The 23,955-nt window shown below is 40.6% G+C and overlaps 2 protein-coding genes across 7 annotated transcripts in view; one reads left to right on the top strand and one right to left on the bottom strand.

The window, feature by feature from the left end:
• Nucleotides 1-23,955, top strand: part of yipf1 (Yip1 domain family, member 1) — a 37,416-nt gene that overhangs the window by 7,229 nt on the left and 6,232 nt on the right. Inside the window, exons 1-9 of one of the 6 annotated variants that reach the window (XM_078407661.1) lie at nucleotides 8,016-8,158; nucleotides 10,666-10,742; nucleotides 13,453-13,616; nucleotides 15,754-15,834; nucleotides 16,432-16,519; nucleotides 18,789-18,905; nucleotides 19,465-19,631; nucleotides 21,669-21,851; nucleotides 23,521-23,661. In XM_078407661.1, the coding sequence (XP_078263787.1) occupies nucleotides 10,712-10,742; nucleotides 13,453-13,616; nucleotides 15,754-15,834; nucleotides 16,432-16,519; nucleotides 18,789-18,905; nucleotides 19,465-19,631; nucleotides 21,669-21,851; nucleotides 23,521-23,619 (930 nt within the window). In that variant the 5' untranslated portion in view covers nucleotides 8,016-8,158; nucleotides 10,666-10,711 and the 3' untranslated portion in view covers nucleotides 23,620-23,661. The other 5 variants (XM_078407666.1, XM_078407660.1, XM_078407664.1 and 2 more) reach the window with 5 other exon arrangements.
• On the bottom strand, nucleotides 102-7,945 carry dio1 (iodothyronine deiodinase 1). The gene is made up of 4 exons (XM_078407668.1): nucleotides 7,567-7,945; nucleotides 4,630-4,773; nucleotides 3,648-3,847; nucleotides 102-2,029 (listed from the first exon to the last, which is right to left on the bottom strand). Exons 1-4 carry the CDS (start codon nucleotides 7,895-7,897, stop codon nucleotides 1,964-1,966), a joined length of 741 nt encoding a protein of 246 aa, XP_078263794.1. The 5' UTR covers nucleotides 7,898-7,945; the 3' UTR covers nucleotides 102-1,963.

The following is a 23,955-nucleotide window of genomic DNA, read 5'->3' as shown; positions in this document are numbered from 1 at the left end:
AGAGAATTATCAAAATCTGAATAGATTTTAGAACATTTTAAAATTGAAGAATTTTATTTTAAATTTGCTCAAACACAAATCTGAAACAGACTTGATAGCTTGGATAAAATTTATTTTAAAAATTCATTACCTTTAAATGTTCTGTTTAATACAATGATGATATGCAAAACTGCTGTTGAATAATTGTTGAGAATTTTAAAAAACCACCAAAGTAAATGCTCCTAGCTACACTTAAACATTAGATTACAGTTATAATTTTCGCTGTAATCTTCATAAACAGTACAGCTAAATTCATTGTACTTGCAGTGGCTGACATTCTACATTTCTTAATTATAATTAAATGTCAAGTGAAGCAGAATAATCTTAGCTGATAAATGGACAATGCTGAAAATTGGAAAAAATGATAGAGACAGAAAATATGAAAGTAAGATTCAGTTAGCTTAACATCAGAATTAGGTAAAATGCGAGAACATTTGGAAAATATCAACAGAATTAGCAAAGTTTGTGAATTTCTGGAAAGAAAATTATAGTTGACAAACAATAGTTACACCCTTAAAAAAACTGCAGTAGACAATAGAAAGCAGTGGATGCACTGTGCATGGAATTTCAGAAAGCCTTTCATAAAGTTGAAGGTTAGTGTAAAATGAAAGAGCATCATAATGAGAGTAATGGCATAGGCTGAAAATTGGTTAACAAACACAGTAGGAAAACCCATGTGGTCATAGGGAAAATGTACAAACTCCATATGGACAGCGCCTATATTCAATATTGAACCCGGGTCTCTTCCTCTGCAAGTCAGCAACTCAATTGCTGTGCCACTGTACCACCCAATTATTTAAATTGTGTTGGATTTGGCAGTGTTATTGTACAAAGAGATTTGAGTGTTGTATTCTCGTTAGCAAAAGCAAAAATGCAGGTGCAGCAAGCAGGTACGGCCTTAAGCAAGAAGGTTTAAGGAGCTTCTTAAGAAAGAAGATGAGCAAGGATATCTTGTTGCAATTATACCAGGCCTAGGTGAGTCCACACCAAGGTATTATATGCAGTATTTGGTCTCCATATCCAAGAAAGGATATCCTTGCCATAAATGAGTACAGTGAAGGTTCACCAGACAGATTCCAGAGAGTTACGTCTTTGTATTAAGAACAATTAGGTTATTAGACCTGTAGTCACTAGAGTTAAGAAGAATGAAAGAGAATCGTTAGGACTAGACAAATTGGATGTGGGAAGAATCTTTCCCCTGTCTGGGGTGTTTTGATTCAGTGGGTTGCTGTCTTAGATACAGGGTAAAACGTAGGATTGCGACGAGGAGAAATTGGAGAGTGATGAATCTGAATTTTGTTACGATAGAGGACAGCAGAGGCCAATCACTTGATTATATGCAAGGAGGAGGCATATATTTCTGGATGCAAAAGATATAGGGAGAGGATGGGAATTTTTGCCATAGTGGATCAGCCACAATTGTATTGAATGAAGGAGCCGACTCAAAGGGCTGCATTACGTCGTTTTTTCTAGTTTTCTCACGTTCTGATTCTTGCTTTCTTGGACATGAACAGTACCCAAGTTCAGCAATGGGAATGCAGATACCCAAATCTAATTCATTATCAGGAATCAAGTCCCTTTCCATGAAAATGTTGTTAGTGTTGTCACATAGAATGTAATTGTTCATGAAGTACTTCCCACCACCAGATTCCCATTCTCCAAGCCTAACTGAAGTTTTTTCACAGGTTAAACCTATAAGTGGCACCATTTGTATTGAAACCTGAACATTAACCAAATACTAAGTCACTTTTTCCTCCGTATTTCAAGTTTTCAGCTCCCATTTGTCGCAATTTAAAAATTGAGAAAATCATCAAAAATATGGTAAAGGAAGTTCGTCTGACTTGTTTATGGTTACATTTGTTCATATATTCCACAGAAACTTCCTCTGTAATTACAACAGTATGACATTCTGCCAGCTAGTGGCTTAACTTTGGTTTTGCAAAATTAATCGTACTTTTTCCGGTTTGTATCCCCAAGGTCCTCTGTCACCCTGAAATGTACAAAAAGAAAGAGTTATAGTGAAGAATTAAACATTATCTCTCTGAAAAAGACTGACAGTGCATTGATTAGCTCTCAGACCCATAGCTAACCAAATACCACTCTTTCTATCAATAACATTGAATTGATGTTTATTATTGCTGCAAGTATAAATTGTTCCCTTTATACCACAATCTTTTTTAGTTCTTTAAATTCAAGTTCTCATTTATGACAATTTTTTTTAAATGGCAAAGACAATGATTCATATTATTAATATGCAATACATTTTTTGTGATGGTAAACATTGGTACCACATACTGGCAAAAAAAGTTAAACTAGATTGATGTACAGCAGCCAGTAAACTGTTATATGCATTCAAGCACCTTTTGTCTTGAAAAAAGACTGTCAATATGGAAATAGTAGTTTTAATCAAAGTCTAGTAAATATGTTTCTGTGTATGTACCCAGTTAATTCTGTGGAAAGTATTAACAAAGATTACAAAAGTCAGTTATTTAGAACAGCCAGTTATTTGGTACAGTTTTATTTAAACTTGTAAGCTAATTCTACTGGTAAACTTGGATTGAAAAGTCAAAACAACCAAATTGGTTTTTAAATATAAAACATAATCACAGAGACTGTCAGAGACATTTTAATCCTCAAGATGATTTTCTTTTTAGTAGCTGATTAAAGGTTACAGTTAACTCCTAATTATCATTATTTATAGTTTGGTTTAGAGATAGTGTGGAAACAGGCCCTTCGGCCCTCCAGGTCTGTGCCGACCAGCAATCCCTGCATATTAACACTATCCTACGCACACTAGGGACAATTAAAAAAAAACATTTACCAAGCCAATTTACCTACAAACCTGTACGTCTTTGGAGTGTGGGAGGAACCTGAAAAATCTCAGAGAAAACTCGTGGTCATGGGGAGAACGTACAAACTCCTAACAGACAGCACCCGTAGTTGGGATTGAACCCGGATCTCCGGCACTGCAAGCGTTGTAGGGCAGCAACTCTACCGCTGTGCCATCGTGCTGCCCTTTACACACATTTTTCTCCTCAGTTTTCTGTTCAGTCTTAAAATACAAAAATACTTCCCCGCAAAGATTAAAAGCATACATTTTCTTAACTGTATTTAGTTTCTAATCTTTCCAACAACTTATGGAAACCTAGCTCAACAGCTATGCCAAGTCCCTATTCCATCCTCCTCTGATTTACAATTGTCTAATCTAACTAGTTTGAATGGCTGATATGTGTCTAGGGAGCAGCCACGGCCCAGCTATTTTACCTCCTCGGAGCAAGAGAGTTGAAACCGTATTTCTGTGTTTAAGGAAAATAGACAAAATATTCAGGCCATAGGTAAAGAAGTGCCACAGCCAATGATAGCAAGTATGCACTGGATAATGAACAGACTTATGAGTATGAAATTATAACTTAGCTAATCAATATTAGATTACAGTCCTCAGGAACAGGTGAGTGTGGATGAATGGTGTAAATTTTGGATGATTTAGCCTTTCTTTTGTACTTGGATAGAAGCAAAATATCAGAGAAAAGTCTAGCAGTGAAACTAATATTTTCAAGTAAAAATGGATTTAACCTGCAAATAATCTTTAAATGTCAAAGTACAGTTACCTTGTAAATGATTTTGCCATTGAGCACCACATATAGTCTCTCTGGCATTGCTCCATATTTAGCACTGGTCATATTATCCATAGAATCAACAACCACTGGACAGGGTGGCTCCTCTTTCAGTAACATCCTTGCAGCATTGATACGATCACTTAATGTTCGATGATTTTTAATACCCACGTTGTTTTTGAAAGCCCAGCCATCTGGAACAAATTGCAATAAAATTAAGCAAACAATGCAAGACACCTAGGGACAATTTACAGAGGCCAATTGACCTACAATCCCATGTCTTTGGAATCTGGGAGGACCCAGAGAAAATCCACGTAATTTGATCTAAGTTAGTCCCACTTGCCTGCATTTTCTCCGCTACCTTTTCCTATCCATGTACTTGCGCAAATGGCTTATAAATATTGTTATTGTACTTGCCTCAACTACTTCCTCTGCAGCTGGTTCCATAAACCCATAGACTTTGTGAGAAAAAGATGTCTCTCAGATCCACATTAAATCTTTCTCCTCTCACCTTAAACCTAGGCAGTCTAAGTCTTGATTTGCCTATCACTGGGAAAATGATTTTTTGTCTTCCCTTTTGATTTTATATGCCTCTAAGATGACCCCTCAGCCTCCAGCACTCCCAAGAAATAAATTCCTAACTTGCCCACTCTCTCTTTTACTCAGGCCTACGAGACCTGGCAACAGCCTTGTAAATCTTCTCTGCACCCATTTCAACTTAATAGCATCTTTCCTATTGCAGGGTGACTAGAGCCGAATACAATACTCCAGGAGTGGCCCCACCAAAGTCTTTTACACTGTAACACAACATCCATTCTTCTATACTCAATTCCCTGATGGATGCATGCAAGCACGCCAAAAGCTTTCTTCACTACCCTATATACCTCCATGCACATTGAAGATACTGTTTTTAAATGGTATAGTTGGAGGTTAACAAACACTGAAATGTTTTCCTTTGCCGAGAATGTACTTGTACCTGTGGCATGTGCCTCCTGAATATAGACAATGAGGAAATCAGCTACAGAGTTGAAGTCTTTGACGAGTGTTTTGAACTCGTCAAACTTGAAAAGAAATGGAGGTCAGGAGCAGCTTCCAAAATTCAATACCAGTGGTCGGTTATCTGGAAAAAAATTGAATATATTAGAAAGAGAGATGTGGACACACAATTCAAGTTTATTATCTGCCAAAGCAGATAATACTACACTGCACGCTATTGAGGGCGTGCAGCGTAGGTTTACTAGGTTAATTCCCGGAATGGCGGGACTGTCATATGTTGAAAGACTGGAGCGACTAGGCTTGTACACACTGGAATTTAGAAGGCTGAGAGGAGATCTTATCGAAACGTATAAGATTATTAAGTGGTTGGGCACGTTAGAGGCAGGAAACATGTTCCCAATGTTGGGGGAGTCCAGAACAAGGGGCCACAGTTTAAGAATAAGGGGTAGGCCATTTAGAACTGAGATGAGGAAAAACTTTTTCAGTCAGAGAGTTGTGAATCTGTGGAATTCTCTGCCTCAGAAGGCAGGAGGCCAATTCTCTGAATGCATTCAAGAGAGACCTAGATAGAGCTCTTAAAGATAGCGGAGTCAGGGGGTATGGGGAGAAGGCAGGAACGGGGTACTGATTGAGAATGATCAGCCATGATCACATTGAATGGCGGTGCTGGCTCGAAGGGCTGAATGGCCTCCTCCTGCACCTATTGTCTATTGGATGGTCAACATGAAAATAATGCATGATAAGATTGTAATCAAAGAACAAAAATATTTATCTTTTGCATAATGGGTCGACTTGTTCTAGTAGACATAGCAGAAAGGGTGATGACAGTAGATTCATTAGTAATCCATTGCTCAAAGCCAGCAAAATGCAGCTTCGTAACATCTATATCTTTTTTGAATGAATTTGCCTAAATTATATGAATTGGGGACAACACATACAATTCATCTCAAACAGGATTTTGTTAGGTAAAACACATGCTGGGTGGGGTTGCTTATTTATGTAAAGCCCAGACGGGACTGGTTGTGGAGAAAGATAGTTTAATTAATTAAATTATTTTAAGAGTTAATACAAAGACAGAAGCAAATGTGCTCTATGATTCCATGAATACAAAAAATATATAGTCAGGCATGGGGAAACAAACCCAAAAATCAATATTCAGATGCCAAGGTGTAGTAGAGCAGAAGGATCTCGGATTGCAGGTACATAGTTCTTCAAAAATGGCATCTCAGGTAAATAGGGTGGTCGAGAATGCTTTCGGCACACTGGCCTTCATCAGTACAGAAGTTGGGATGTTATGTTATAGTTGTGCAATTTGTTGGCGAGGCCACATTTGGAGTATTGTCTTCAGTTTTGGTCACCTTGCTGTCGGAAAGATGTTGTTAAATTGGATAGAGTGCAGAGGATTTACCTGGACGTTGCCAGGACTTGAGGGCCTGAGCTATAGTGAGACGTTGGGCAGGCTAAGATTTACTCCTTGGAGTGCAGAGCATTACATAATCTCCATTATCCGAGTGAGGATTACAGAGGAAGACAAGATCATGAGTGGAATATGGAAGAAGGAACTGCAGATGCTGGTTTAAACCGAAGATAGACACAAAAAGCTGGAGTAACTCAGCGGGACAGGCAACTTCTCTGGAGAGAAGGAATGAGCGGAATAGACAGGGTAGATGGACAGTCTTTTACCCAGAGTAGGGGAATCAAAAACCAGGGGACATTTATAAGTTTAAGGTGAGAAGGGAAAGATTTAATAGGAAACTGATGGGCACCTTTTCCACAAAGAGGGTGTTGGGTATTTGGAACAAGCTGCCAGAGGAGGCAGTTGAGGCTAGTAGTATAACAATTTTAAAAATACATATGGGATGGGATCGGTTTATTGGGATGGGAGGTGTTTATAGGGTGTGGGTAAAACACGTGCAGATGAGCCAAATTCGGCTAAAAAGCCAGTTTCCATGCTGTGTTACTCTGATTTATTAGCATGGGGTCCGAATCCTAGTATAAATTGCATCTTATGTAAACTGGGAACACATTTACTTTAACAGAACTAGTTTCACAATTTTGAATGAAACCACTGAACACTCCCCATTTCTCTGTTCTTCTCCAGCTCAGAGCTAAATGCACTTTTCCAATTCCGAATATATTTGCCCAATCAACCCTATCCCAGTTCAAAGGTCTAAACTTTGAAATTCCGCGACGACATTTCTTGCTCTATCGCGTAATTACTAGTGTGTCCTCCTTTTAAAATGTGTTTGAACTTGCTCATTTTATGTCTTAAAAGCACTGGAATACGTGTTATTGTTAACAGTTCTACACAGCTAGCTCCATTGTTTAAAAGCAGCAAAAATGCACTTTGCTTTTGTATTTTATCGGTGGGTTTGCCAGAATTACATTAAATGGTAATCACTGTCAACAGATACGATATTAGTTTCTCGAACAGCAGTTTGTTGCCTAAAACACAGTGGGTGGCGTCACTTCGTCGCTTATCTAATGCATGCACAAGGTGAATTCTTATCTCGAATATGAAACATTGCGTGCATTTAGAACTGCCAAACGCAAGTTTTTTTTCTTCCAGCTTGTCAATATGCCACAAAATATGGCAATGTTAATTTTTGCTTGTCCCTTTGAAACATAATGTAATGTTTGCCTTTAAATAACACTGACTGGTGTTTAAAAAAAGTTCGATTTCATTTTTGAGAAATTACTCTCAACTCTTGTTGAGCGAGATGCAATTAAGTTTTACACGCATCTACCTCTCTGTATTTGAAGTTATGTTGTGCCTGCACCGTCAAAGAATTCGGTTATTTGTTTTAATTACGTATTACATGTTTTAAATACATTTGTTGAACTTCAAAGAAAACACGAACGTGTTTACTGTTTTTTAAATAAGATTTTGATGCAGTTACGCAATATTCATACCTACCCTTCAAGAAATCAAGCACTTTATGTTCTTTGTTGTCGAAATCAATGACTCGTGTATTGGGAGCAAAGGCGCCCTTGAAAGCCTCATCTCCGATATTCATTAAGAGATGTTGAAACACGGTCTTCACGAACACCATACTGAAAATAGTTGGTCCCCAATCTTCATATTTGAATTTTGGATTGTGAGTCATGGTGGATTTCAAACCAGCTTTCAACACGATCTTCCTCAGAGTTTGAGGAAAAAGAAGACTCATAATTTTACCAATTAACGCGCTTAGAAAAACAACGACCATGAGGACTAAAGTCTCCAGGTACACGATTAATTTCCCCATGCCGACAAAGCAGCAGCACCAACTCCCCTGTACGGAAACACTGTGAACTGCGCATGCAAAGTGTTTATATTTCTATTGCCAAAGTGGCAGTGCAATAAACGCATCATATCCGTGAGGCTTGATTCGGCGGAAGCATTGGACCAATGGTGGATCTCACAATATTCCACCTACCTAAATGAGGTTATTGAAGATTAACGAATGTGGAATATCTGATACAACTGGATCGGGATAGTTGGGTGAAGCAGTAGAACCTCGAATAAAGTAATTATATCGGTATTCGTCTTGAATTTATCGCCAGCAAAACAGGACCAGCTAATTCGTCTTTTGTAAAGTACGCCAGCTGACATTGTGCAAAGGTGGGGAATATTTGTAAATATAAAAGGCACAATACGACTGGAGTAACTTAGGGGAGGCAGTGGCTCTGGGGGAGCGTGCATAGGTGGCGATAGGGGTCCGCAGCTTGTCTTGCAGGCAACATATATTTGTCGGCGTGTTAAAGTCTGTGTGTGACGATGCCTTTAACGCGGAGCTGGTGGTGACTAGACCCGACCCTCGGGCCACATGCAAGGGGGTGAACAACAACGCGGCCTGCGCGGTGAGGGAGTCCGACAAGACCAGACTAGACCAGACCAGACCGGAGCAGGCCCAGACTAGACGACCCGGCTAGGACGGACCAGACCCGACCGGAGCAGGCCCAGACCCTATTAGACTAGACCAGACCGGAGCAGGCCCAGATCCGACCAGACTAGACGACCCGGCCAGGACGGACCCGACTAGACTAGTCCAGACCAGACCGGAGCAGGCCCAGACTAGACTAGACTAGATCCGGCCAGGACGGACCAGACCCGACTAGACCAGACCGGAGCAGGCCCAGACTAGACCCGACCAGATCAGACTAGACCCGGCCAGGACGGACCAGACCCGACTAGACTAGACCAGACCGGAACAGGCCCAGACCAGACCCCCGCACCTCGGGCCACAGCCAAGGGAGTGAACAACAACAACAACGCGGCCGGCAGAGACTGGACGTGAGCTCCTGCCGCCGTGACGGAGGCCCGCACTCCCTGGCATAAGGGGTGGGTTTATTGGGGGGTTTTAATGGTCGCCATGGTAACCCCCCCTCTCCGGTCTATCACTATAGTACAAGTTTACTTAATTTGCTATATTGCCCCTCCTGGACAAAGTGTTTTACATTAGGGTCAGTGACAACCTGTGGCACCCACCCCCTCATCCCGACTGTTTTGTGGTCGCTATTTATCTACTTATCTAAACACGATTCTTTCTCTTCGTGTGTGAGCCTGGGCAGTCAGACTGTCAAGGAGCCTGTCAAAACTGTGTAAGCATCACAGTGGCAAAGAAACTTGCCCCCTCACCTCTCAATGTCTAGCAAGTTTTTGAATTGAAGCATACAGGAACCAAGGCATTTTCCCTTCTCATAATGGAGATTATGTTTTAATCAAAACCCCCTTTTCTGTCCAGCAAAGATTGGTTAACTTAACAAAAATGAAGCGTTGACACTAACTTTTAGGATCCATTTGCTATGGTCTTATATTATTGCGTGAAAATAGTCTGCATATAAAATTGGTGTGGGTAATTGTAGTCTGTTTATTAATTTGCTATATTACCACATGTTACAGCAAGCTAGAGTTTTATCCATAGACCAGAGAGGTGTACATGCACATAATTCCCTGAAAGTGGTGTCATGTTTAGATAAGGGTGTCCAAGAAGGCTTTTGGTAGTCAGGGTATTGAGCATAAAAGTTGGGACGTTTTGCAGTTGTACAAGACGTTGGTGAAGCCACATTTGAAATACTGTGTTCAGTTTTTTTCACTCTGCTATCGGAAGGATATCATTAAGCAGAGAACATTTATGAGGATGTTGCCAGGACTTGAGGTGCAGAGCTATAGAGAGAGGTTGGGAAGGGTTGGACTTCTTTCCTTGGAGTGCAGGAGGTTGAAGGGTGATCTTATTCAGGTCTATAAAGCCATGAAGGGAATCAATAGGGTGAATGCATAGAATCTTTTACCCAGGGCAGGGAAATCAAAAACAAGAGGACATATGTTTAAGATGAGAGGGACAAGATTTAATGCAAACCTGAGGGGCAACTTTTTCACTCGGAGGGTGGTGTTTGTTTGTTTATATATGGTCTTTACAGAGTACTATGTTTACAAATCTGTTGTGCTGCTGCAAGAAATAATTTTTTTGTTCTGTTTCGGGATATATGACAATAAAACACTCTTGACTCTTCTCTTGGGTATGTGTAATGAGCTGCCAGAGGAGTAGTTGATGCAGATACTATAACAGCATTTAAATGACACTTGAATATGTACGTAGATTGGAAAAATTTAGAGGATTGTGGACAAATGGAATTAGCTTAGATGGGGCATCTAGGTTGGCAGGTTCGAGTTGGGTCAAAAGGCCTGTTTCTGCACTGTATGACTCTATGACATAGGCACAAAGTGTTAACATTAAAACACAAGTGTCTCTTACCAATTTATATCACAGTTAATTTTTATATTAACTTTAGTGATGTTTCCTTTGAAATATCGTTGTTGAATTACTACAAATGTATTGAAGTGAATAACCAAAGAAGAATCCTGACCCGAAACATCATCTGTCCATTCCCTCTGCAGATACTGCCAGACCACTGAATTCCTCCAGCACTTTGTATTTTGTTTTGATGTAATTACATTGTTTTGTGGCAAATGAAGCATCACCTCTCAGAAAATTGAATCTATTTATTATATGACAACATTTTTATTTTATAGAAACTAAAGATCTATTCATAAATTGACAGCTCTTACAATCAAGTAAATGGCATCTGCAGATGATTTACAGTTTCAAGGTAAATTTTATTTGTGATCTATTTTCTAATACAGTGCTATTTGCACAGTAGCTCTTGCGTTCTCACTCAAATGGTTTGAAAGTACCCAGTAAAATTATTAATCTAATTAGTTTCGATTATTTCTCTTGGGAAACATTGCTGTCTTTGCTAATTCTGAAGTATTATTGTTTGAAATCTTTATCGCCTTCAAAAGATGATTTTATCAATATAATCTTTATCTTCTTTGAAAACGTAAATTAATGGATAATTCTACAGTCGTATTAAAGAACACTTTTCACAGTAGCTCTGGGTTTGTGGGGAGCATTGGTGGTGCCTCCCAGCTTCAGAGACCCACCTTCAATTCTGACCCCTAATGTTGAGGGTTTGCAATTCTTCCAATGGCTATCTTGATTTCCTCTGGATCCTGTCATGTCAGAATACCTGTGTAGAGCTGCCACACAATGTATTTTAGCATGGGAAAAACCCACAGGTGACGCGAGTGATCCAGATATACCTGGCATCTTAAAAGCAAACATTGGCCTGATGTTTCCACTCCATTACCATTTGTGGCCACTTGATTTTTTAGTTCATCACGTAAAGGGCCTGTCCCAGTTAGGCGACTGCCGGCGATTAGGCTGTGGCCGCACGTTCGCCGGGGTGTCGTGGGCATGATCGTGAGGAGTCTTCAATGAGTCGTAGCTGATCTCGGCGCGTCGCGGAAAAAGTTACCTGCTCGAAATGTTTTGGCGACAGCTGGCTTGTCGCCAAGTATCGTAGCTTAATGCAGGCGCTGTCGCATGCTGTCCCCAGGTTTGTTAGGTTGTCGCCGGTACTGAGGACAGATGAATTTCATTGTTGATTACCAACGTCAACCGGAGACGGGTACCGGTATCAGGAGAAGACAAGGTCCGACAGGAACTGCCAAAACCTGTTTTGACAGCTGACAGAAGTGCAGCTGCAACAGCCAGCTGTGGAATGGGGGCGGAGACCGTGATGCTGTCTCTCCTCCGTTATAATTGAATACGTTGCAGTTTAGTGACGCCAGTAATTGGTCGAGTTTAAACAATAGAGCGATTATTATCAAATGCTTAACTACATAAACTTGCTTTCAGCCAATAACTATTTGGTCAAATGATTCTGTTCAGGTATCCTGATAAATTGCCGACCGTACTGTAACGGCAGGGGATTGTCGAGTGATGGTGTGACAGTGTAAACATCGACAGAGTGGCTTCTTTTCTGGTTTAACGATTAGTAATTAGGATAGCAGAGAGTTGTCTCTGGTCAGGGACCTTCGTAAATTCACCCTGCCTTAAGATGCTGATTTAAACCGAAGATAGACACAAAAAGTTGAAGCAACTCATCTTTCATTCATTTGTTCCTTACCAACGTCCAGGGATCTCTCGCTTCTCCTCTCCCCTGACTCTCAGTCTGAAGAAAGGGTCTCGACCCCAAACGTCACCCATTCCTTCTCTCCAGATGCTGCCTGTCCCGCTGAGTTACTCCAGGTTTTTAGTGTCTATTTTCTTCGACCTGACTGCAGCAGGTTACAAGGAATCGGATCTCCCAACAGTGGGAGGAAGAGTGGCCGTAGGATTTTCAGCGGGACTGGATAAGTAAAAGATGTTGATACCGGAGGCTGATACAAAGACAGTGGGGACAACAGTATTGGTAGTCGGGTTCTCGCTGTCTTTTGGAAAAGTCGCGGACGTCAAGTTAAAACCAGATTCCAAGTCTCCCACAGGAACGCATTGGTTCTGCTGGAGGTTCACTGAAAAACCCTTGTGGCAGATGCATTTAGAAACACGTAATATTAAATTAAGAAAAGGCATTTGAAGATTCCAGACGATAGTTTTGTTTAACCAATTTATTTACCGTCAGGACATTTGACAGGCAGATTGGAGGCGACAGTTTGACGGTCAGGTAAGCGTGGGAATTTCGCAATGTTTCCGAAGACGGTGTAATCTCTTAGCCAGGTGCAAGTTTCACAAAAAAAGTAACTTGTATCGACCTGACTCGGCATTGTCGTGGTCATTGTCTTAGGGAAAAAAAAAAATTGGCGATCTGCTACGACTTTGACAGTCGCCGGCAGTCCCCTTAAAAATCGCGTAACTGGGACAGACCCTTAACACTCTATATACTGCCTGCTTTCTCTCCCCCATTTCACTCGCTCTCCCCTTAGCTGGTTTTTTTTTTTGCAACCCATATTTAAGTTTATTATACAGTACAATTACTCAATATTTATGTAGGTTAATTGGCTGGGGTAAATGTAAAAATTGTCCCTAGTGGGTGTAGGATAGTGTTAATGTACGGGGATCGCTGGGCGGCACGGACTTGGAGGGCCGAAAAGGCCTGTTTCCGGCTGTATATATATGATATGATATGATATGATTTAGATGATGCATCAAGTTGAAAAATCTCTACTTCAAAGAGTAAAAGTTTTTAATTTGTTGACAAATGCACGAATGGCTTGTAGCCATCTGATGAAAATAGTTTGTGTTTATTGAGGGAGGATCAATGACAGAGCAGATAGAATTAATTCATTAATGGCTGTCACAATTAATTATTTTTATATAGCCCATGGCTCCCTTTATTAATTTAATGATGGATCTGCTACACTGCACAACAGCATCCATTTATACAGCATCAATATCAATGAGTTTTCCAGCAACAGCAAGTCTTCAGATCATTTATAAAACGTTGATACTATTTTATTCATATGTGCTTAATGTAGAGTTTGATGATGCAACAAACCTGTTGGCAGCAAATCCTGATGCCACAACAATAAGCATCACAGATCCTAATGATAAACCTAAAAATCAGAGAGGTCCCTCAGCCGTGGTAGGAAGAGATGAGGATGAAGATTTGCTGGGAAACGAAGATTCTGACAAGGCCGAGGTAAGCAGTTTTGTAATGGTAATTGAGCAATGTTCAATTTATGTTATTCCGCACCCCCCCCCCCCCCCCCGCAAAAAAAAGTATATAATAATGATATTTTAATAATATGTAAAATATTAGCCACAGGAAATAGGCAAGGTCCTCAATAAGTATTTCTCCTCTGTATTTACCAAGGAGACGAACTTGGGGCAGTCAATGGAAGTGTCTTGAGAGTAGTTAGTGTTACCGTCGAAGAAATACTGAAGGTACTGTCGTGTATGAAGGTAGACAAACTCTAGGGCCCGATCAGATATCTGGGAGCCATGGTTGAAATTTACGAATCGTCCTTAAATACAGGAGAGGTGTCGAAAGACTGGACAATGGCAAATGTTGTGCCTCTTTTCAAGAAGGGCTGCAGGGAAAATGCCAGTGAACTAAACATCTGTAGTTGGAAAGTTACTAGAGAGTATTCTGAGGGATAGGTTATACAGGCATTTGGATGGGCAAGGGCAGATTAGGGATAGTCAGCATGGTTTTGTACGCGCGAGGTCGTGTCTCACAAATCTGATTGATTTTTTTGAAGTCGTGACCAAAAAAGTCGATGAGGTGTACATGAATTTCAGTGAGGCATTCGACAAGGTTCCGCATGGTAAGCTGCTCTGAAAGGTTAGATCACATGGGATCCAAGGAGAGGTAGCTGAATGGATAGCAAATTGGCTCCATGGAAGGAAGCAGAGGGTGATGGTGGAAGATTGCTTCTCGGACTGGAGACCTGTGACTAATAGTGTGCCTCAAGGTTCGGTGCTGGGCCCGTTACGGTTTGTTATCTACATCAATGATTTGGATGAGAACATACAGGGCAAGATCAGCAAGTTTGCTGATGATACAAAATTGAGTGATTTTGCAAATAGTGAAGATGGTTGTGAAATGTTGCAGAAGGATTTGGATCGATTGGCCAGGTGGGCTGAGGAATGGTTGATGGAATTTAATACAGAAAAGTGTGAGGTGTTGCATTTTGGGACGTTAAAGAAGGGTAGGACCTGCACAGTAAATGGTAGGCCTCTGGGTAGTGTGGTAGAGCAGAGAGATCTAGGAGTATAGGTCCATGGTTACTTGAAAGTCGAGTTGCAGGTGGATAAGGTGGTCAAAAAGGCTATTGGTTCTTTGGCCTTCATCAGTCAGTGTATTGAGTATAGAAGTTGGGAAATCATGTTGCGTTTGTATAAGATGTTGGTGAGACCGCATTTAGAATATTGTGTTTGGCACCATGTTATAAGAAAGATATTGTCACGCTTTAAAGGGTTCAGAGAAGATTTACAAGAATGTTGCCAGGACTAGAGGGTGTGAGCTATAGGGACAGGTTGAGTAGGCTGGGTCTCTATCCAATGGAGCTCAGGAGGACGAGGGGAGATCTTATAGAGGTGTACAAAATCATGAGAGGAATAGATCAGGTAGATGCACAGAGTCTCTTGCCCAGCGTAGGGGAATCGAGGACCAGAGGACATAGGTTCAAGGTGAAGGGGAAAAGATTTAATAGGAATCCGTGGGGGAACTTTTTCATGCAAAGGGTGGTGGGTGTATGGAACAAGCTGCCAGAGGAGGTAGTTGATGTAGGGACTATCCCATCGTTTAAGAAACTGTTAGACAGATACATGGATAGGACAGGTTTGGAGGGATATGGACCAATCAGGCAAGTGGGACTAGTCTAGCTGGGACATTGTTGGCCTGTGTGGGCAAGGTTGGGCTGAAGGGCCTGTTTCCACACTGTATCACTCTATGACTCTGTTACTAGAAATGGGGATTACTTTGGTGCGTCTTAACAATCAATTCTTCAGTGAAATTCCATTCTGGAAAAACATCTAATTGCTTTTAAACATTTGTGGTCTTCCAATGGCTTACCTCTTCATTTGGTTCTTGGTGTTCTATTGTTACCCTGCAAAAATGTTGTGGATCTCTTTGTTTATGTAGGAAAAATAAAGGAGGATTGTAATATTGTTGCTTTTAAATGGAAACAGGTGCTGTGTGGCAACTTTCTGTTCCTCAATGAAAAAATGACCTTTCCTGAAACTGAATGTTTTTGTTTTTATTTAGTAAAGAAAACCCAATAACAATTAGAATATTTGTGATCAAGTTTATGGTTAACATTTGTTCTCCTTAGTTACTTGCGGGACAAAAGAAGAGTGCTCCCTTCTGGACTTTTGAATATTATCAAACATTTTTTGATGTTGAAACCTTTCAGGTAAGTACAGAATTTACTTTCCTTCATTGGCTATCATTCATCTACAGTAATAAAAACAGTGATATTTAGTAATGGAGCAAAAGGAACTGCAGATGCTAGTTTACAAAGCTGGAAGGGAGGCGGGATAGGCCAAAGTCTGGCAAGTGCATTTAATATTATTTATTTTTAATCTACCCTTTCTATTTTGTTCATCTGAATATTGACTTGCATTATGTTTTGATTCTATGTGATGCCAATTGTCTGATATGCCTGCCCAAAACTCCAACTTCCTAATTTACCATTCATTATTTGAGATTTATAGAAGTGGCAGCAGAAATTTGCACGTCACAGATATCTGAACCTTATCCGTTTAAAAAAATCTCTTGTAGGCAACGTGAATGTTCAGATAGTCAATGATAAGGAATACAATCCAAGCGTGTTTGCTTCTCCAATCTTGCACAAGCTGCTATATTCAAACCTGATACCCCAATTTCCATTGTGCCTGAAGTAATTTGAAGCATTTGAGGAATCGGATTTTTTTTAGATCTTGCCAATACATTTAAAATTTGAGCATTTTGATATAGAATAATATTTAATTTTCTTCTCTCTGCCTAATAGGTATTGGACAGAATAAAAGGTTCCCTTTTACCACTTCCTGGCAAAAACTTTGTAAGATTGTACATCCGCAGTAATCCAGATCTTTATGGTATGCCATTTATCGTAATTATCAAAGAAAAAGTTTGTTTTCAAGTAACCATTTAAATGCAAAAATACTTTTTTCCTTTTTAAATTGTGCGCATCCACTCATATTAACATACATCATTTAAAAATCACTGTTTTTGACTGAAAACTGAAAAATAATTTGCTTGGTGTACCTTCTGGAAATAAAATTTGAAATCTGGAAGCAAGAATGCATTTCTCAAAAGTAAAAACAAGAATTCTCCTTGTGCCTTGAGGAAAAAACAAAATGAAGTGCTGATGAACTCAATAGATCAGACAGCATCTGTGGAGGAAATGGATAGACGACTTTTTGGATTGGGACCTTTCTTTGGTCTGATTGAATTAGGGGAGAGAAAACTGGGGAAAGTCCCATAGGCACCCACGGTGCAGCTATCAAAATCAGTCTCCAGCAAAGGCCGCCAACTCCTCGATGTTAGGCCGCAGTGTGGATGGAGATACGATATGGAAAAAAATCACATCTCCGTCGAGGTAAGAGATTAGGAAAAGTTCCCCCCAACCCCCCCTCCCCCCACATAAAATAAGCTAAAGAACACTAAAAACACAGATTTAACACATACTATTAAAACACAAGAAGGAAAGGACAGACTGACTGGTGGCGAGGCAGCCACTCTCTTTCCAAATGCATGTATATTTTATTCTTCAGAATCCTCTCCAGTATCTTGCTTACCACAGATGTTAGACATACTGGCTTTTTGCTCACAGGTTTTCTTTGCTGCCCTTCTTAAATAGAGGCACACCATTAGATGAATTCCATTCTTCTGGCATGTTATCTGTGTTTATCAATAATTAATTTATCTCAGCCAGGGTTCCCACAATTTCTTCTCCAGATTCCCCCAGTGTCTTTGGATATACGTGATCAAGTCCCAGGGATTATCTGCCTTCATTTATTTTAGCACATTCAGCACTTCCTCAATGATGATAACATTTCTTCACACAGAGAGTGGTGAGTCTGTGGAATTCTCTGCCACAGAAGGTAGTTGAGGCCAGTTCATTGGCTATATTTAAGAGTGAGTTAGATGTGGCCCTTTTTGCTAAAGGGATCATGGGGTATGGAGAGAAGGCAGGTACAGGCTACTGAGCTGGATGATCAGCCATGATCATATTGAATGGCGGTGCAGGCTCGAAGGGCCGAATGGCCTACTCCTGCACCTATTTTCCATGTTTCTATGTTTCTATAAGGACTGTGCTCAAGACATTGTTATTAACTTTCCAAGTTCCCCAGTATTTGTGTCTTTGGTTTCTGAGGGACCCTATAATTACCCTTTCCCCTTAATAAACTCAAAACATCTTTGGATTCTCCTTGATCTTATCTTGCCTGCCTCCACATCGAAAACTTCATTCTCTGGCATTTCAGCCACTTTCAACTCGATCTGACACCCAGTCACATCTTGGTTCACTCATCCCTTCCCACCCAAACTGCCTCCTCCCCAGCTACGTTCCCCTGCAACCACAGGAGATGTAGAACACCTGTCCCTTCATGTTGTATTTCACCCTCTTCCACAGACCCCAGCAGCCCTTCCAGGTGAGACAGGTTCACATACATCTCTTCTAACGTTATCTATTGCATTTGGTGCTCCGATGTGGCCTCCTTTATTTCAGAGAGACCAAGTCTAGACTAGGCGACTGTTTCGCATAACACTTGTGTACGGTCCACCAAGGTCTGCTGGATCTCCTGGTTGCCAACCATTTTAACTCCCCTTCACATTCCCATATTGACCTTTGTCTTTGGCCTCCTCTATTGCTTGAGTGAGGTCACAGGCAAACTTGGGTAACTTACAACTCAATGGGATGAACATTGAATTCTCTAATTTTAAGTAACACCATGGCCCCATTTTTTCCCTCTATCCCACTCCTCTCCCCCCTCTTTCTCTCCCTGTCTCCTCCTATTTGTATCCTTTCCTCTGGTTTTACATTTCACTCCTCTCCTTATCTGACATACTTTTGTTTCCTTTTTTTCTCTCTAGCCTTTGTCACTTACTCCACCCATTTGGCACTCCAACCCCTATCACTTGCCAGGCCTTTCCTCCAGAGACGTTGCCCGACCCACTGAATTACTCCAGCACTTTGTTTCACTTAAGATTGTAGCATCTGCAATTCCCCATGTCTCTCTGAAGAATTGTTCACTTCTGTAATATTTATGAAGATGCAAGGCCATATTTGAATCTACAGATGTGTTACTGTTAATTATTATTTAGAAGAAAATAAGACTACTTTTGAAAATTTGTTGTTTTCAGGTCCCTTTTGGATCTGTGCCACTCTAGTTTTTGCAATAGCAATAAGTGGAAACCTTGCCAACTTCTTGACTCATCGTGGCCAGCATGGTTATCGCTATGTTCCCGAGTTCCATAAGGGTAAGAGGGAAATACTTATTTGGTATAGAAATAAGTTTTGGCTAAAACATATTCTTTAGGTGGCACAGCACAATGTTGCACATCAAACTGTTATCTTTTTGAATAATGAGAATTTGTTCTTCACTCTCATTGCTTTGACAGCCTCCACTATTCCACTGTGACATGGTGCATGTTAATTTGCAGCGCGAGTGAAGTTGCCAGGTGCATTATGTACATTTCTCGGTAATATACTCTCATCTAGTCCAGATGTGTGAGACTGGGCACCAAATGGTGGCTCAGTATTTAGTGCCACATATGGTTCATTGGAAGAAATCTTGCTCTCATTTGTAAAGTCTAAAATTGTATTTTTTGAACTTTTAATATTTATTCCTGATTATGTTTATGACCAAATCATGCAACTGCAATTTGAGATGTGCATATCCACTATTTAGAAGAAGCATAACAGAACCACTGGCAGTATTATAAATATTTCAATGTTTATTGCTTAAAGCTTTCGTATTTATGTTTTCAAAATGAATTTATAATAGATATTGGACCATAATTTTGTTTTAATTTGTAGTTTCGATAGCAGCCACAGCAATTTACACCTATGCTTGGCTCATTCCTCTTGGACTATGGGGCTTTCTGATGTGGCGAAACAATAAAGTGATGAATATCGTCTCCTATTCGTTCCTGGAGATAGTGTGTGTCTATGGATACTCACTGTTCATTTATATTCCTACTGCAGTAAGTATGTACTTGATCTTGGAGTCAGTGTCAGTTTAAGTTCACTGGGGTGGTGTGATAACTCATAACTCCATCACAAGCACTGGAGGAAAATATGTATAGAACATATATTTGGAATCTAGGAGAAATAGGACTGCTTAGAGAAACATTAGTTACAACATCAACATCCATGGCACAGTGGTGTAGCTGCCTCATAGCGCCTGATTGTGTGGAGGTTGCACGTTCTCCCTGTGACCATGTGGGTTTTCTCTGGGTGCTCTGGCTTCCTCCCACATCTCAAAGGCTTCGGTAAAATTGGCACTAGTATGTAGGATAGAACTAGTGTGTATGAGTGATCGCTGGTCGGCACGGACTTGGTGGGCCGAAGGGCCTGTTTCCATGCTGTATCTCTAAACAAAGTAAAGCAGTAAAGATTGTTAGCCTTATGGTTTTGCATCTATGAAGAAGTACCGTCTCTTGGGTCCAGGTGTGATGTTCTCTGTTGAAGCTGTTTATGACTTGTCAGAGAGGTGCTGCAAACAGAAGTGTGAAGGAGAAGCAGATTAAAAAATTGGAGAGTTAATTAGAGTTGGAGCAGGGATTAGATGGTCCCAGAGACATTTCACCATGGTTTGGGTTATAGTTGGAATAGTTCTTTAATACTGTGCTGTCTGATCCTGCCTGCGGTCTTCAGGGAACAGTAGATAGATGATTCAAAGTCAAAGGAGCATGTTTGTCTCGGTTTGGAGAGTTTAACCATGCTATTTGTAAATGTTGTAGGAAAAGAGGAAAGTGAAATTGATCATTATTTTCATGCCAGCTGTGGACAAAATAACAAATGTAACACAAGATGAGGAGCTGGATAGGGTGCACTGCAAGGTTGTTGCCAACAATGAGTGAGCAATAATCCACTGAGGAATCACAGTGAGAATCACTTGTGCAACATCACCTTTTTGATAACTATTGGCTCAAAATTCAGTTAATAGCCTTTTAAGTTACACATGCAAAAAAGTGTTTCTCAGCATTTGTAATCAATATTTTTCTGAATCAGAAATTTCAGAGCATTGCAAATTGGATTTGTGTCATTGAGCAATTATTCATGTCAGAGGTTCTTGGAGTCGTGTCATTATCCGCATGGAAACAGGTCTTTTAGCCCAAGGAGTCTGTGAAGCATCAAGCTGCCGTTAAACATCCCATCTCATTTTCTCTGCTTTCATATCACTTCCTCCTTAAATGAAACGATATAATGGCTAAAATTGAACTGCATGGATGAAAGAGATCTAATTGTCTCAGCAGTTTTGTTCCCCCCCATCCCACCCAAACTTCCCTGAGTTGTTTCGTGCTGTGTGGGAACAGCATGTGATTGCTGTATTTAAGGTTATTTCAAATGTCTTCGGAAGCACTGAAGTGCTTGGCACAGACCTACGACCAATTATTAGCATTGCACAGTGACCTGTTGATCTGCCTCTGTTGGAACCAAGAAATTCTAAATCCGTTATGCTCAAAATTAGTACGTTGTTAAGGCAAATAAAGATGATTAAAAAGCAAGACAGTTTTATCAATCACTGATGAGTCTGAAGGTGGAAATTGCATTAGCAGACACCAAGCTAAACAAGCATTCCAGAGCGTGAAGCTGGTTAGGTGTTCTAGGGGCCAAGTAGTATACTGGTATGCAAACTTTTTAAGAAGCCTTTAATTTTAAGCAAGGATGGAGAAAAAAAAGTACACATGGACAGAGTTGAGAGGGGAATGATTCAACAGGAACCTGAGGGGCAATATATCCACACAGAGGGTGGTGGGTATATGGAATGAGCTGCCAGAAGAGGCAGGTACTGTAAAAGCATTTAAAAGACATTTGGACAGGTATATCGATAGGTATGATTTAGAGGGATATGGGCCAAACACTGACAGGTGGGACCAGTTTAGATGGGGCATCTTGGTCGGCATGGGCAAGTTGGGCTGAAGGGCCTGTTTCCATGCTGTATGACTGGCATAGATTTTGTGTAAGTATGTAACGCTTTTTGCTAGTCTTGACTCTTCCCTTGTTTCTGCATTCAGATGCTGTGGATCATTCCAAGTGAGATAGTACGTTGGCTCACAATAGTATTGGCCATGTGCCTTTCGGGCACCGTGCTAGTGATGACCTTTTGGCCAGCGGTCCGGGATGATAACCGGAGAATTGCCATATCAACTATCGTCGTTATTCTGATCCTTCATGCTCTGCTTGCAGTTGGCTGTAAGGTGCATATGGATTTATCATTCTGATAAAGGGTCCCCGGCCTGAAATGTTAACTGTTTCTCTTTGACATATACTCGCTGACCTGCTGAGTTTTTTCAGCAATTTGTTTTTATTTATAATTTACTTTGTTAAACTTAATGTTTTGATTTTTAAAAGATTCTATACAAACGTTCAGTTATTTTTTTTGTATTTTCTTCGACTGAATTCCAAATTGGGAAGAAGAAAAAAAATCAAGATTAATTTTAGGTATAGATTTCAATAGATATAGTCAGATAACACAGATGAGCCAAAACATTATGACCACTGATAGGTGAAGTGAATAACGTTATCTTGTAACAATGACACCTGTCAAGGGGTGGCATATATAAGACACAAGTGAACAGTCAGTTCTTAAAGTTGATGTGTTGGATGCAGGAGAAATGGGCAGACGTAAAGACCTGAGCGACTTTGACAAGGGCCAAATTGTTATGGCCAGACGACTGGGTCAGAGCATCTCTGAAACGGCAAGGCTTGTGGGCTGCTCCCAGTCAGCAGTGGTGAGTACCTACCGACAGTGGTCCGAGGACGGACAAACCACAAACCGGCGACGGCGTTGTGCGCCCAAGGCGCATCGATGCGTGAGGGCAGTGATGGCATCAGGATGCACTGTGGGAAAACGACAAGCCGGTGGAGGGAGTGTGATGCTCTGGGCAATGTTCTGCTGGAAAACCCTGGGTCCGGCCATTCATGTGGATGTAAATTTGACACATGTCACCTACCTAAACATTGTTGCAGACCAGATACACCCCTTCATGGCAATGGTATTCCCTGAAGGCAGTGGCCTCTTTCAGCAGGATAATGCGCCCTGCCACACTGCACACATTGTTCAGGAATGGTTTGAAGAACATGATGAAGTGTTCATAGTGTTGCCCTAGCCTCCAAGTTCTCCAGATCTCAATCCAATTGAGCATCTGTGGGATGTGCTGGATCGACAAGTCCGATCCACAGCGGCTCCACCTCGCAACTTACAGGACTTGAAGGAGCTGCTGCTAATGTTTTGGTGCCAGATGCCACAGGACACCTTCAGGCGTCTTGTAGAGTCCATGCCTCGGCGGGTCAGTGATGTTTTGGCGGCACACGGAGGACCAACAGCATATTAGGCAGGTGGTCATAATGTTTTGGCTGATCGGTATATTTTCCCTGTTCTTGAATTGATATAAAAAGGCAAAGGCTGATTCCAGTATTGAGCGATCTGTAATTGAGAAACTGAATGCCATGGAATAATTTTCAAATTCTCATTCCATCTTTTGAAAGTGTATTATTTTTCATTAATTTAACCAAGCATGTAATTTATTTGTTGGACTTCAAAGTGTTCTTGGGTGTGAAGCACAAAAACCTTGTTGGAATAACATTTCATCCAGTTAATGATTTATTGTATAGTTTGGGCTTTTACTGTTTACAATTTGCATTTTCTGATTTTACAAGTATTTTTGGATTATCCTTTATATTCTTTTGGTTTTGCTCAATGATAGCTTGCTAAAAGGAATGCTTTTAGTAAACCTCATTCTAAAGCCAAAAAGTTTCTTTTTTTTATAGGTCTGAAGCACACATCAGGTGTGTATTTTCTTGCAAGAACTTACTTAAAAATACCATTGGACATGATATTAAAATGTTTTTTATTGTTATCCACAGGCATACTTCTTTGATCCGCCAGAAAAAGTAAAACCCCTTGTCTCTCCAACTATTACTCCAACTCACAATGGAACTCTTCGGGCAATACACACTGCATAACTTATGAGGTCAGCATTTCCATGACCTGGGAAGCAAGGAGTGGTAGGAGAAATAGAATTTCATATATCCCATTTTAAGACTGGATTGTTTCAGCTTTAATCTACCTTGGAATCCAAAAACAAGCTGGTGTACAATTAGTTAATCATCAGAGCCTGTGTGCTTCTGATCTGTGGAGAATATAAAATCTCAGGTCCTGCCCCTAGTTGATGCAAATGTATCTGAATTCCGGTTCAAATTTCTGTAAGTGCATTTCAATAGGATTGAAAGGAGTAACCATTTGTACAATAATTAAAGTACCTATTTTGCAGTCAGAAGTATGGATCATTGGTCCAGAGA

The sequence above is a fragment of the Rhinoraja longicauda genome, chromosome 11 (genome assembly GCF_053455715.1).
Source record: "Rhinoraja longicauda isolate Sanriku21f chromosome 11, sRhiLon1.1, whole genome shotgun sequence".
NCBI classification, from domain to species: domain Eukaryota; kingdom Metazoa; phylum Chordata; class Chondrichthyes; order Rajiformes; family Arhynchobatidae; genus Rhinoraja; species Rhinoraja longicauda.
Note: the sequence above shows the minus strand (reverse complement) of the source record. Positions and strands in the feature narration are given on the sequence as shown.